Below are 16,451 nucleotides of genomic sequence, written 5' to 3' on the forward strand. Positions count from 1 at the left end.
TTTGTACAAAGTTCTTTCGTGATTCGTGATAGACATCTTGCATGATGTTCTAACGAATCTTTTAAGTTTCAAGTTCCCGGTAAAACCTTTCACCGGATGACCTGCTAGGATATTATAAATATTAGCATTGTAAGCTCATTAGGGGCATTGGAGTCTTGAGAGTTTTGAGAGAGTCTGAGTAGTGTTGTAGTCTGAGTGAAGTCTCCCTGCTCTGCATCTGCGAGAAGTTTTCTCGATCTGCTTGCATCACGGAGTTTAACTCTATAGTCTGTATTGTGAAGTTTGAGTTCTTTGAGTTTTAGACGAGATGAGATCTCCCTGCTCTGCATCTGCGAGAAGTTTTCTCGATCTGCTTGCTTCACGGAGCGCTAGTCTCATATCTGGATTCTGTAATTATCTGAGAAGCAAATATATATATATATATATATATATATAAACTATAATAAAGAAAATGATATATATATATTTTTAATTTTATTTATCAAAAAGAAATTATAATAAAGATTTTTTATTTTATTTATTTATTTTTTAAATCATGAGACACGTGTCTAAAATCAACTTTATTAAATCAGATTGGACTCTTAGACCTTATGCCATGTGGAGCAGAGTTTGTTATTCACTTGGATTCTTTTAAAATCAAATTTATTAAATCTAATTGGACTCTTGGACCATATGCCATGTGGAGCAGAGTTTGTTATTCACTTGGATTTTTTTTTCCTTTCAACTTGTCATGTTAAAACAGTTCAAAGCAAATCATTTTTCCCTCATGCAATCTGCAAAATAGAGCTCTGAAGAACCATGAATTTCTCCCAAATGGTTAGGAATCCGAGGAAACAATTTTTGGGTTATTAAATTCATCCCGTTTTCGAAAAAACCCATGTCTTAGTTTTTCCATATTTTCTCTGGTTTGCTCAGAAACTTCATTTTAAAATCAGGTGTCAAGACAGTTTACATTTTCTTGCAATTATGTTTTCTGCAAAAATCATTTTCAGATTTCTCCTAAACAGTTGCAAAATTTAGGAAATCATTTACGGTTTACCTAATTTCCCTCGTTCCATAGAAAACCCATGTCTTATATTTTTCTAATTCGCCCTGGTTTATTCAGAAAATTTGTTTTAAAACCGAGTGTCTATGCTGCTGCGTTTTCTAGAAATGTTCTCATGATTTTTGATTTGCAGGTTTTGAAGGTTGGGCTTGTGGCTGCATGGATGTTTTCTAGCAAAGGAAAATAGAAGATTCAACTCTTGCATTACAGAGGTAAAAATTTTTGCACATGGATTTACAAGTCTTACAATAGCTAAATAATTTTTATGATATACTAACAAAACAATTTATTTTTCCGATCCTTTAGGTCACACGAAGTGCAGAAGGAGAGCATACTTGAGAGATTTATTTTGTTAGCATAGTCAAGATTTTATCAATCGATTCTTCTATAAATTTTGCAAAAATAAAATGAAAAGGCTTGATCTCATACCTTAAATTATCATTCGTGATCTTCACTTGCGCTCCTTGTTCTCAACCATTTGTTTTATTGCAAATTTTCCTACAAAGGGTTAGTAGATGGGTGGTTCTTACTGCACAAAAAAAACATCAAATTTATCCTAAAAACTATAAAAATTTATTTTTATTTTTCCTATCTATCTTAAAACTATATATTTTTTTAAAGTATATTCATGCTTCCAATAAAGCCATTTACGGATTAGAATTTTTGAAACGTTCATATCCCAACTTGAAAAATATACCTGATTGTTTGTAAGGATATACGAAATCGACTTGACCTTTTGGTTTGCCGCAGGGATCTCTTGAAGAATTAATGAATATTGTGTCGCAACTGCTTCTTAATACCATTCCTCAATGTAGTCTTTGGGCTGCATTCTAGATTCTTTGTCCATAAATGGAATATCGCATATATATATATATATATATATATATATATATATATATATATATATATATATATATATATATGATATGCAGCTAAAGGATTTATGCATCTACTCGCTTTAATCATGCATCTAGAAAAATATGAGCTCTAGACTGAAAGCTAGTTCCTATGCACACTTCCCCGAGCCAAAATGTTGGGGCAAAGTGATTGCCTATCATTTAATTGTTAACCCGGGGGTTTCGTAAAACTTGCGAAGCGTGTGTGCACTATATATGCTAAAAATTAACTTCCAATTTAGATCAATCTAACTACTAAACCAAATTCACCTATTCTAATTCGACAATCAATTCAAAAGCAATTATAGTACAATGTTTGGAATTGAAATCTTAATCTATCACACTTGCAGGAATTGAAAGCTTAATCTACTCTAAGGGATCATGTGTGCATTATCAAATCGTGATCCTATGAAATGAATAATCAAAACCACATGATATGAAATGAAAGCAAAAACAATAATTCTTAACCTCTAGATATGAAAGCAAATAAAAACAATCACTCTTAACCTCTCACACAGGGAAAGATATAAAATAAATAAATCTTAATCTATGAAAGCAAATAAAAACAATCACTCTTAACTTCGCACATAGGAAAATATATGAAATAAATAAATATTAATCTATGAAAGCAAATAAAAACAATCACTCTTAACCTCTCACGCAAGAAAATATATGAAATAAATAAATCTTAATCTATGAAAGCAATAAATCTTAATCTATGAAAAACAATAAATCTCACACATTATAGATGGCCAATCCAAAAACATGAGGGATAGAAAGTTGAGAGGCTCCAAATACAAGCATAACCAAATCAAAGTGAACATCACTCATGCGCATGGTGCCAAATCCAAATTCTATATTCAAAACATGAGCATTTCCCCAACTTTACACATGCCTTTCAAAGGAAAAGGCTCTCCTATTTATACAAAAACATAAGAAGCTACCCTATTTAATGAGGATCCACTAAAATCTCATATAGTTACAACCAAATAGTTCATAATGAGACACATATCCCTTAGGTGTCTCATAGAGTTCTAATCCAAATAAGAAATGATGAGACACCTCATAGAGTTACAACCCAAATAGGACACATATCCTTCTTTGACCTTTTATCCAAATCTCCTTTGGAGGGAATTCAAATTTGAGCATTGGAGGCCACATAAGGGTGCCTTAGAAGCTTCCAAATAAACCTACACATGTCATGAAACTCAAACCACATATATAGATACACGAAACCATGCTAATTCCCTAGTTTTTAATCATAAATTCACTTTAAACACATAAAATAAATAACTTTGGTAAACAAGGATCCTAACCCATATATTTATGAAAATGGTGGCTCATGAAAGGTTTATATGGTTATGGAGATGTGACATGTGAGTGAAATGATGGCGATAAAGGTGAAAGTGGATGTCATTTTGAAGACATTTGGAGGCCCAACAACGCTTCACCTTTTTTTGACGCATGGGGGCACCTAACTTTGTTTGTGTCAGAAGCACCCTTGAGGGCGTCAACAATTATCATCATCAGCGATCAGCATGTCAGTGATTCCAACACTGACTTGACAATAATATTTCCTATATGGTTGTAATAAATAGTCACTAGTCATCATAATGAGAATGGGACATGCCCACCTCATATACACATTTTTTTTCAAAGCATGGTTATCTTTTATCCTTAATTAAGGTTGTTTCTTTAGTCATCTCTGAAGCAAGTTATTATATCTATATAGAAGCTGATAAGACTCTCAGTTAGGAAAGAAAACATTATGTATTTCAGTTATACGCTTGCTCCTAACCTCATACATCAGGGGGCAGCTACTAACACCAGAAAATCGTACACATATTTGTACAATCTAAAAGACGCCCAAGGTTGTCCAACATAATGCACAAGTGAAGATTTTCCAGCTAAAGACATTATGAAGATCAAAAAATTTAATTTCTCCTAAGGTCCAATGTATATTGAGTTAAAATTAAGGGTTGCACAACTTTTCCTTCGATAGTCGCATAAAACGTGGTATTTTATTTGAAAGTCGCGTGGTCGAAGAAATGGTCGACTTAGCAATTCAGGACCACTTCCCGCACTGGTAAGAAGATTCATTGACATGATTCCAGTCAAGGAGAGCTGAATTCGAGTCTCCCTGAAGATATGAAACCCTCAAAGGAATCATCTTGTCCTACTCATAAGTCATTTTCATTCATGAAACCAAGAGAGGGAAGAGAAATTCAGTTTTTTTATATAAACAGACCACGGGAGAACCAAAAATGAAGACAATGTTATGCTGGCTAAATTTCTATTAGTGCAAACCTTCATTTCATTGTTGAAGCAGAAGAAGTAGAGCACTATTGTGTTGGCATAATTGCTTCTTAGTAATCCATCACTCTAGTGTGGACATGATTTCACCATTGAGAGAGCCTTGATACTTCTTAGATAGAGAGGAGAAGCTTGCAAAGAGAGTGAAGAAAATAACCTCCTTGTTGAGGATTTTTTAGCACCATAGCTCAAAGAATTATCTTCAAGTGTTTAGTATTCTACTATTTGTATTCATCTTCTACCACCAACAGTCAATAAAGGGAGCCATTTTCCATAATTATGTTGACTTGTTTGCTTCATTAAGCATTATTTGTGTGTTTATCTCTTTGTTTTAGTTTATGTTTGTTTATGTATTGTTTCCACCATTTGAAATACTTTGTTTCTTCATGCTTTTCCACTGACAACAACCAAACTGCTTGTTTTTCTTTGCAGGGAATAACCTACTACTAAGAAGGTGTCTTTTGGTACACCATTGCTACAAAAACTCTACAACAACGAGATATATGGTGAAGCCTAGAGACTAGGAGGCATGCAAATTCCTCACGGTGTATGTGGAGAAATCTGGTGGCATCCATGCTTGTTTAGGGCCTAGTGATTCGGTGGGGATTGCGGTAAAGCCTAAGGAAACCTCGATTGGTTTCTTTTTCAGTCCCACATTCATGCTTGGAATATGACATGGGGGTGATTAGATGAAAGAAGGATTTGGTTCAACGAATCTATGGTCGGGTGGTTCATGGAAGTCCCATACCTGGTTGGCTTTTGCATTCATTAATAATAACTTCTTCTCCTCGATATTTCATGTGTAAATGTAATGGCTTATATGTGGCTTTTATGGTTGTTACATCCTTGTTATTTTTGTTGGTTATATGTTGGTTATGAATATGTTTTATGACAAACTTGATGTATGACTCTCATCATGTTTTGATTGGTAATTGAAAGTACAATGAATACATGACCTAATAGATGATAATGCAACTATTGTGATATGGAAACAATGTTTCTTCACGAATCTCAGATAAGTATGAGACCTATATGCTCAGATCCGTTGTTATGACCCATATATTGCATATTCGTGACATGTTTGACAAAATGCTTGTCATGGCTAGTAGAGGTCTGATCAAGTCCTTACTCAAGTGTTTACATTAGTACCTTTGTTTCAATCTCATTTATCATTCCTAAAAGTTTTATGAAGTTCTCGGCAGTGGCCTAAGTCCTCGCCCTGAAAAAGTGGCACATAATCTAGGGTCGCTGTCTCAGAACTTGCTATAAAAGTCCATAGGCTCTGGCATGCCTTGCTGTGGGACTGACTAGAAGGCCTCAGTCACATGCATGGCTAGAAATGGGAGAGGCTGAGGGTCCAGATCAATGAAATGTCAAGTTGGATCAAGGGTGGTCACCTGGAAAGGTTGGTTGGCTCCTAAAGGTTTTGTAGCATTTGTGGAAGGTCAGGATGGTTATGTTTTGTCGGTTCCACTTCCTTAATTGTACACGAGGAGTTGAATCGCATCATAGTAGCCTCTCGTCACATGTTTACCCCAGAGAACTGGTTAACTTGGGTAAAAAAGGTTTTGCTCCCATCGATTAAAACATGAATTTGTGGTAGATAATGAAGACAATGAAAAACAAAATAGATAAGGGCTTCAATTTGGCTTATTTGAATTAGTTGTTGTACTTTATAAACATATGGAGGGGTTGAATCAATATTGTACATCGTCAACCATGAATCAATATTATATCAAGTTAATATTAAACCATATTATAATTTAATTTAATTTAATATGTTGAGTTTGTTGTCGAGAAACCGACTTTTCATTGATAATTCCCTATGGACGCACATGCTACATCTAGGGTTCAAGACGAATGATGTACTTCATAATGGCTCACCTGCAAATCATGTTTAGCCCAAAGCATATTTCTCGAATGACCCCCAAAGATTTGATCCTGTGTCAAAGTTCATGTAAGAGAATAGGTTGTTGAATGGCTCTCATCAACACCTTTTGTGAACTCGAGCTTTGTTATATCGATCACTTGCACACAAGCACAAACAAGTTTGTTTGGCCTATTGATTCCATTCTGCGGCTTGCAGATTTAAGAATTCCAAAGATCGAGTTATTAAAATTAATTGTATTTTGTATGTTTATATATTTATTATTTGTTTTGTTTGAGCCGACGTTTAGTTTTTTTCTTTTTTATTTATAAGAGGACACATGTCAACTCCACGTTGAGCACAAAAATACTCACATCACCCTCATATTTGTTTTTAGAATGTGACTCTCGACACAATTAAAAATATTCTATGGAGATTAAATCCCTACCATCTACCTATTAACTATTGATAATAAAATAAAATACTAGAAGCCTTTTGCAAAATAAACATGCATATCGGCATAATTAACTATTTACTTTTAGTTAACCTTAATAACAAAACAATAAAAAAAACTTTTATAGCTAATTTTTCTAATTAAATCAAATTAAGTAGAATAGTAAAGCCATGCACTAAAAATACTAAAAGTTATAGACCACCCTATCACCTATACCTATTAGCTAGCATAGGCATAAGAGAAAAAAATATTAAGAAAGAAAGTCGACCCATAATGGTTATATTTATTCAAAATTACTAATATTTCTTGTTGGATTAAGATTGAGCACGAAGGCTCAATCTGATCTCTCAAGCAATTACCTCATGATACATAAATTTGAATCCTAAACACTCCCAAGATCCAAACACATTTACTTTCCATTTGCACTAATTTGGTTTGGGACCTCATTCATTTGAGGTTGACTTGCAATTTTTTTATTTAATTATCATTCTATCACTCTCTCGCTTCCTTCTGAAAGTATTTCTAATAATTTTTCATTTCCCCAATTTTAAATCATTATTATTATCATTAATTATAAAAAGAATTTACAAAAGAATAAAAAATATTAATTATAAAAAATATTAAAAATATGTAACAAGTTTTTTTTTTTTTTGTAAATCAAGATTATATTCATTCTTCCAAAAAAGAGTACATCAGTAGTAGAGCGCAGGTAGTCTCACCCTGACTAGGTTTGTTGACTACCACTGTCAGCTTATGACAAAGAAACGAAAAAACATCAAGAGGCCCACAACTTGAGAGACCAAAAGCACCAATAAACAAATAAAACAAGTAAAACACTTATAACCATGCTAGTCATCAGAGGTGATGGAGGTTGGGTTGTCCAGAGCTGTTCCTTGAGGAGGAGGAGGATGGAAGGAGCATTGAACGTGCTCTTCGAAATGGGCCATCCAAGCCTCCAAATTTTCTACTTTCTCAGATAACATGTTCTAGCCCCGCCAGACCACCACTACACGCTCTCGGACATGGCACTGAAAATAGTGCATTTTGTTCAAAGTAGCCATTAGCTCAGCATGTTCCTCCTGCCTCACCCGCTCCGAGGTTTCCAGGCATTCAAGAACTTATTGAATCAAATCTCGACAACGCTCAACATAGCAAGTCTCCCACTGCCCATGTCCCACACGATGAGCCATCCCCTATCTCCCCGAACTGCCGCGACGAGCCGAACCACCACGCTGCTGACCTTGTAGTGTGCAACCCCCACGTCCAGTTATCGAGCCACCCCGACTGCTACCACCACAAACTTCAAAACCCACCTGCCCTGCCACCACCTCAACCACCAAGGACTGCCTTACCTGAGCGACCACCTCTGTTACCTCCTCGCCTGGAGCTATTGGGATGGGATGCCAATTCCAACGGTGAGAGACTCTCACCACCCACAGAGCTGCTTGAATTGGGCTTAATTTGGGACGAGGAGCGGGCCAAATGGGGAATCGAACGCATGATGATCAACCCAACACCACAGGGATGAACAGAGGCTGACCAACGATGAGCTTTCCAAACCGTAACTATCACTGAGGAAAAACACACCACCCCCACCAGTGTGACCACCGCCAGTTAGTCCAGAATGAACACAGAGGACCACAATTTTACCACAGCCATGTGCAATTCACCGTCCCGCTCCTTGGGAAGAACCCACGTAGACCAGACCACCCAAAAACCAGTGTATCTGCTCCACAAACACTGCCAAGTCTGACAAGACCTCGAGAAAGGACCGTTAGAGGCTGCGTATCCAATTCCACTCTAGCACAAAGGAGATAACACCAGATCCCAGCAGGACCAACAAAGCACCACCATAATCAAACAACCAAGTCTTTTCCTGTGCGCAAAAACCTTAAATCGAGAACCAAACTAGCAATTGACAAGAATGCACACCTGTAAGCGGAGGAGGGGACGCTGACGGCTCAAACGCCACCTCTCCCAAACAGGGTGCCCGCAGAAACAACCACTTCCCTGCTCAGAACTCGCATTACCAATTCCATACCACAACCAAACTTTGAATGTCTAATAGCAGACCGCGCCACCCTCCATAAATTTCCAACGGACACCACCTCCTGCGAAATCCAAGACAAAATGAAATCTCACACAAGGTTCAATATACGCTCCCGTACACAAGGTGCATGGAGAGGACGGGGATGCTGGTCCTCGCACCTGTGACCACGCACCCCTCATGAATATCCACACATGCCTTCACGAAGAATATCCACTTGGTTAATCACCACATCAAAAATATGTTTTTTTTTCATTTTAATTATAATGATTTTTAATTTTTTAATATACAAACAAATTTTTTAATTATAATGATTTTAATTTTTTTAATTTACAAATAGATTTGATTATAATATTATGTTAGATCTAAGACTCTTGTAATCCATAATGTAGAAAAAAGTCTTTCGGATTAATCACATAGTTAGGATTTGGTCAACGTTTCGAACCAACTAATGTAGTTCATCCTACGACAAGGATGAACCACATTAATTGGTTCAAAACCTCCACCAAATTCTAACTATGTAATTAATTTGAAAAAACTTTCTTTTAGAAAAAGACTTATACCTATAAATATTGTAGATTAAAAAAAAGTCACAACATTTTTTAATTAATCAAATATAATTACAAATACAAAAATAACATAACGGATCTCAACATTTCATGCGCTTATATAAAAAAACGTAACGGATCTCAACATTTCATGCGCCTATATAAAAAAACGTAGTCTAAATAACCCCCAAAAAAATGTGAAATTAAATTCTTACAATATTAATAAGTATAAAATCTTGTTACGAATCCTTGGCCTGAAATCTGGGTGATTTTCTTGCATGAAACCACGCAAAACATCAAAGTTCAGACTGTATTTTGTGCTTAGGGTTTATCATCATCAAAGGCATCAAAGTTCGGACTGTATTTTGTGCCTAGGGTTTATCATCATCAAAGGCATCAAAGTTCAGACTGTATTTTGTGGGTTATCATCATCAAAGGCATCCCTCTCCTTGACCCTGACCTGGTACAGCAAATCACTAAACACTTTGTGAACGACACGGTTAATATCATTTCCAACGAAGAGCAGGTTTGGTAGAGAACTTTTTATTGCGGCTTTAGATCGATTGGAGGACTTGAAAGATTTCAGATTTATAGGGTTTCCATTTGCATTTTAGAATTCCCTAGTAGAATTCTGGGAAGTGATCATTTAGAGGGTCGCAGAAGCACAGCGGATGCCATGCTTTCTCAAATGATCCTGAACCGTTTGACGAGATTGGAAGCCTTGTCATGGCAATACATTGCCGTTGCAATTCCTGGTGCGTCGCTTGCCTCACACTGTGTAAATCTAAAACCCAAACCCAACCCAAGCATCGCCACTTTCAACACTCAACCAACTCCAGAGAAGGGTAGCATCACACAGTTTCTTCAAAATGAATGTGGCTTAACAGAGACCAACATCACCACAGGATTCAGGCACTGCAACAATCTACTTAACAGGCAATCAACCGAGTCTTTGGAAAATATCGTCCAATTGTTCAAGGATTGCGGCTTGAGTAAAGCTCAGATTCGAACCGCATTACTTTCCAATCCGTGTCTGCTGCGACTCAATGCAGAAAGCAACCTCAAGCCTAAGATTGCCTTGCTTCGAACATTCCTTCGAGAGGAAGATTTAAGGAAAATCATCTCGGCGAATGCAAGGATTTTCAACAAGAATCTGGATGACACCATGAAAACTTCCGTGCCACTTTTACGGGAATACGGATTCCAAGGCAACGCCTTATCAGAGCTGCTAACAAAACAGCCCCACCTGCTTATAACTTCAGCGAAACATATTACTGAAGCGTTTGAACTGGCAGGAAAGTTAGGGCTTACGAAGGCTTCCAAGATGTTTGCCTATGTTTTCCAGGTTATTATTTCAGTGGGGAGAGATAATACAGTCCGTAAATTGCAGAACCTCCAGGGTTTTGGGTTTTCAGAAGAACAAGTGAAGACGATGTGCAAGCGGATGCCTTGTATAATGGGGATCACAGAGGAAAACATGAAGCGCACTATGGACTTTATCAACTCGGTAAGCCTTCCATTGAGTGACGTTGTTAAGTATCCCGTTATTTTGTCTTGCAGCTTGGAAACACGGTTAATTCCTCGGTATCGGGTAATAGAAGCGTTGAACTCGATGAGCTTGTCAAACAAACCGAGAAGTTTTCCTGTTTCCGTAAAGTTGTCAGAAAAAGACTTCTTAAAGAAATATGTTGATTGCTATGCTGAATCCTCGGTGCTGCTTAGTATTTACAAGGGAGTTCAGAGTTGAGAACAGCATATGGTGTGGGGAGTCACCCAGATTAACATTTACAAGGATTGTCAAACTTGAAGACGGCATATTACTGGCCAAAGCACTACAGTGGTGTTTGTAATGTTTGTCATTCCCGTGCCTGTTACTAATCTCCAGAATCAGGGTAAGAAATTAAACAATTTGTTGGAACGACTTCATTATCTTCAAGTTCCACTATTATACTACTTATGGTTCCCTTATTCTTTCTGACACAGAAACACTAGTTTTTCAAAACATGAATGGCTAACGTTGTCAGAAAAAGACTTCTTAAAGAAATATGTTGATTGCTATGCTGAATCCTCGGTGCTGCTTAGTATTTACAAGGGAGTTCAGAGTTGAGAACAGCATATGGTGTGGGGAGTCACCCAGATTAACATTTACAAGGATTGTCAAACTTGAAGACGGCATATTACTGGCCAAAGCACTACAGTGGTGTTTGTAATGTTTGTCATTCCCGTGCCTGTTACTAATCTCCAGAATCAGGGTAAGAAATTAAACAATTTGTTGGAACGACTTCATTATCTTCAAGTTCCACTATTATACTACTTATGGTTCCCTTATTCTTTCTGACACAGAAACACTAGTTTTTCAAAACATGAATGGCATGTATCTTGAACTAAAGCTATAGTAAGTTGAAAGATGTCTAGTAATGCTGCTAAAGAGAGAACTGATTAGAGCTTTTGCTACAATACAAACTTATTCAACTTTTACGGACTTTTCTCTTTCTTCTTATCTTTGAATTTAGTCTTCGTACTAGTATTGCGAGACTCCGCTGGGACTCCGAGTCATGCCAAGTCTCTTTCGTAAACAAGTTCTCAGGGTTGAAATATGTCTGAAAATGAAACTCTGCAAAACTGGGCCAACTCTACAAAACTTGCCAAGCAGAACTCAACGAAACTCAAAATTTATGGTATTTTTCTATTTTTTCTATTTGCCAAGTTTGTGGTCAAGTCCTGAACTGAGTTTAACCTAGTTGCAGAGTCTGAAGCAGGCTGAGTTTTTGTCGAGTCTAAGTATGATAATCTTTCTTAATACTATGATATCTTGTTATGTTTCTGTATCCTCCAAAGAGGACAGATCTTGGTTTACTTTAGAAGAGATCAAAACCTGGCCTTCGGCAGTAATTGTGCTCTTTGGTTCCTCAGATTCTTGGACAAGATTTTATTTATGACATGTTTCCAAAAATATACTTTTTTATGTTGTGGTTTCTTTTGTTTTCGTGACAGTTTCAAGAGAACTTGGCAAAGCTTTGTCCTTCCCTGTGGCAGGAGATGCAAATTTTTTTGGAAGCTTTTGATTCCTTATATTTATTCTCCAGCTTGATTGTATCCTATTTTTGGTTAACTTATGTGAACCTTTCTCTTCCTTGGAGGAGAGGGTTTTATGGAAAGGGCTGGAAGAAGTTAGATGTCTGCGCCAGTAGCAACTTCCAATTGAAAGTGACATTCTCATATTCTAAGGCCTGATTCCATGTGATTTCATTTGCTTTGCGTTTATTCATTTCCACACTGTTAATTTCAGACCATGGTAAGCTGATCCTGCACTTGGTAGAACTAGCCTAAAACCCAAGTAGCTTAAAACTTAATTCAATCAAAATGACAACTATGTTAATCCACAAACACAAATTACTGGAAATATGAACTGCAAATACACTGGCGGCAGATCTGAACTCTCACACACATCTATCTTCTATTGAAACTGAAAAGAAGAAATACACTGCAAAAGCTCAAAACATCAGCTTACTAACCAGCACAATGGTGCATCTCAGGTTTCCTGATAGACACAAGAAAACTTAGGGTTACAATGTACTTGGACACATGCAAGAAGTGCCCTTGCCCGAGAGAGTCAAATTTCGACCCTAATCAACTCAGCAGTGTGATCTACTGCATGGATAGAAGTGCGTGGAATAGAGCAGCCCAACTGGAATATAAATTCATTCATGCATGGTCCTCTTTGGGATCTGCATCCTCTTCTGAGAATAAAACCCTCGTGCAATCTGCCTAGCTGCCTAGAGATCTGTGCTTGCCACCCACATCTAAGTATAGATAATGCATGCAAACAAACCTTAAAAAAGAAAAACATCTGTTCTAAGACTGCACTGCTAAATTTGGAAGAGTGAAGGTTGGTGTATGCAGGTGACCTCTCCTGTATGACTGTTGTGCTGCTACCAAGAATACTAGTGCTGTGGTATTATTCTGAGCTACTGCACCCTCATAATCACTGCATAGGAACTTTGGTAGTCCCCAACTGGAAGACAAATTCATGCATGCATGGTCCTCTTTGGGATCTGCATCCTCTTCTGAGAATAAAACCCTCGTGCAATCTGCCTAGCTGCCTAGAGATCTGTGCCCGCCACCCACATCTAAGTATAGATAATGGATGCAAACAAACCTTAAAAAAGAAAAACATCTGTTCTAAAACTGCACTGCTAAATTTGGAACAGTACTAAAATTGGAAGAGTGAAGGTTGGTGCATGCAGGTGACCTCTCCTATATGACTGTTGTGCTGCTACCAAGAAATTAGTGCTGTGGTATTATTCTGAGCTACTGCACCCTCGTAACCACTGCATAGGAACTGTGGTAGTCTCTGCTGGAATGCATCACTGTTGGAGAATAAACCATCAAGCAATCAAGGTGACATCTAACATTCCCTCTTTGTGTGGAAGGTGTTTTCCACCAAGCTTACTGTCTCAGTATCTCAAACCTCTCCTTAGCCAGGGGCTTTTCCAAAATGTTTGCAACCTGCAAATCTGAAGGAACATACTCAAGGACCATTACTCTCTTTGAACTATGTCTTGAGGAAATGGTACTGGATATCAATGTGCTTGGAGCAATTGTGAAACATGCATTCTTAGAGAGTCCAGTACAACTTTGATTGTCACAAATACTATAGTAGGCTCTAACATTTTATTGGTCAACTCCACTATCAACTTGCAAAGCTAGATGGTTTTACAACTAGAAGAAATAGCTGCCATAATCTCTGCCTCTGACATACTAAGTGTGACTGTCGCCTGCTTTCTGCTGATTTAGGTAACATACTTGACCCCAAACTGAAACAGATCCCTAAGTACTCTTTCTCCTACATGCATCCTTTGCCTAGTCAGAGTCAACAAAACTATGCAGCTCCAACTTCCCAGCTACAACATGCCTCAGACCATAATGAATTGTACATTTCAAATATCAGAGCACATGCTTTGTAGTGACTGAGTGAATCTACGTTGGCTCAACCATGTCTTGGCTGAAGGTATTCACTGCAAAACAAATATCACTTCTAGTATTCAGCGAATACATAAGGAAAAGCAATCAACTTAAATCAAAGTTTAAAAAGCTGGAGCTGGGTTTTGAAGTGGCTGCCGATCTAATTGCAATTCAAACCGGCACCGGATCAAACCGGATCGAACCGGATAAACTGGAATTGAAAAAATATGTAAAATAATTAATTTTCTATGAAAAAACTTCTTTTTAAGATTACAAACCATTAGAGACAAAATATGGAAAGTCTTCTCATCTATATACCTTGTAAGGGTGCATATATCAAAATGACACCGAGTGCAATACATATCAATGATATCATCAACAAAATACATAATCAATGAGGCTCTAAATGGCCTCTAGAGTCCAAAAACTGCTAAAACTTAAGCTACTACGCCACTAGCCTACTACAAATCACTGATCAACCTCAGTGGCAGTACTAGTAGTAGCATGAGCAACAAAACTAAGCCTAGCAGAACTAGAAGCACGAGTTCGCCGAGCTGCACAACTATTGCTTCCCTCACCATGTGCCATGCTTGGTCTTGGTGGTTCATTTCCTTCAGCGCCTAGTTCAACTACCAGATCAACACCCCCCAACTCCATGGCATCAATATCAAAATCAGGATCAAACTCAGCTGGTTGAGTCTCCTCCACCCATTTTGAAGTTGGATCAATATCATCCAACACAATGGGATTTGTATCAAGTCTTTTGTTCAACAATTGGTTGCGCCTTAGTTGAAGGTTGTATTGCACGAAGACAAGATCATTTAATCATTTTTGTTCCAAACAATTTCTCTTCTTCATGTGAATTTGTTCAAAAACAGACCAATTGCGCTCACACCCAGAAGCACTACAAGTTTGGTTGAGAACTCTAATTGCCAACTTTTGTAATTGAGGACATTAGTTGCCAAACAACTCCCAACAATTGGCTACAAAGACAAGGACTAGAGTTAGTTCATTGTTCAACAATTTAGATGGTAAGCTTGAACAATTTACAAATTATAGCTTGAATCAATGTCACATGTTTTGGGTTTGAGTTTGAGTTCAACAACAATAAAGTTCGATTCAAATTCGAATTTGTGCATGAGGTTTGGATAAGGTTCACCATTAGGTTCGTCCATATGCATATTTCAAATTCTCAATATATATATAATTTTTTTTTTCAAGGAAATATCCGGGCAGATCCACCAAAGGGATCACATCCCATCGACTTATTGATAGAGCCTAACCATGAGGGTGTCGAGGAGAATTGACCCCATGACCTCCCATTAGCGAGGTGCTTTAAGAGCAATGAGAACTTGACCGATTGAGCTAACCCTCGGGGCTTATTTATTATTATTTTAATATTATATTATATTAATTTATAATATATATGATATATATAAATTTACTAATTTATAACATACTAAGAGAATAAATAACATTGACTTGATTATATAATCGTAACTTCTAACCTAAACCTCATAACCCATAACTCGGACCATGTGATTTTAATCCCCAACGCAGATTTATGTGATTTTGTTTCTCAATTGTAATTTGCTCGCATTGTAACCTCCTCTCCCAAGGTTTTTTTTGTGTCGGTTGGCCTCGAACGTAATGAACTTCCATCAAAATCCACATTACATTAACGTTAAAATGCATCACACAAATTGACCTGTGAGTAATAAGCTAGATCAAAGGCCCTTTAAATGCATTGTATCGCCAGTTTGGGGGTTAAGACGATAGATTCATTTTGGGAAATAGATTTTTACACTTTTTTTTTGCCGCAACCATTGGTTGGCCTTAAGGCTCGAACCTAATGAACTTGAATTTTTATGTTTTGTAACCTGTTCACCCAAGATGTTTCGCTGAATTTCGAACCTCAAGGTTAAGATCCGATGAACCTTGTGACATAGGCTTGAATTTTAAACAATTGAACTTTAAAAGAAAAAACCAAAATAAAAATGGAATTGCTTATCTGATTGATCCACATCTCTTCTAATCTTTGTCAAATTTTTGCCAAATGTGCCCGTGGCCCTCGTGAAAGTAGTGAGTTGTTGATGTATTTCCAAATGCTGCGACTCTTTAGGTATCATGCTCTCCAAGCACTCGTACAACCCATCTCCAACCTTCCTAGTCTGATCTTGTCCTAGCTTAGCTTTATAGTGATACTTTGGGATCAGGAAATACCCGACTGCATGTATAGGACGATGGAGTCGATTGTTCCATTTGTTATCAATGATTTCCCAAATGGGCCCATATTTACCTACTTTATCCTTGTAG

The 16,451-nt window shown here is 37.3% G+C and overlaps 1 protein-coding gene across 1 annotated transcript; it reads left to right on the plus strand.

Moving 5' to 3' along the window:
• Positions 1 to 9,392: 9,392 nt before the first annotated feature.
• Positions 9,393 to 11,532, plus strand: LOC149169037 (uncharacterized). Its single transcript, XM_089428530.1, has 2 exons — positions 9,393 to 11,062; positions 11,154 to 11,532. The coding sequence occupies exon 1, from the start codon at positions 9,847 to 9,849 to the stop codon at positions 10,915 to 10,917; it is 1,071 nt and encodes a 356-aa protein (XP_089284656.1). The 5' UTR covers positions 9,393 to 9,846; the 3' UTR covers positions 10,918 to 11,062; positions 11,154 to 11,532.
• The last annotated feature ends 4,919 nt before the right edge of the window (positions 11,533 to 16,451 follow it).

Source organism: Pinus tabuliformis, chromosome 4_2 (genome assembly GCF_031772625.1).
Source record: "Pinus tabuliformis cultivar Carrire ecotype Pingquan chromosome 4_2, CPIR1, whole genome shotgun sequence".
NCBI classification, from domain to species: domain Eukaryota; kingdom Viridiplantae; phylum Streptophyta; class Pinopsida; order Pinales; family Pinaceae; genus Pinus; species Pinus tabuliformis.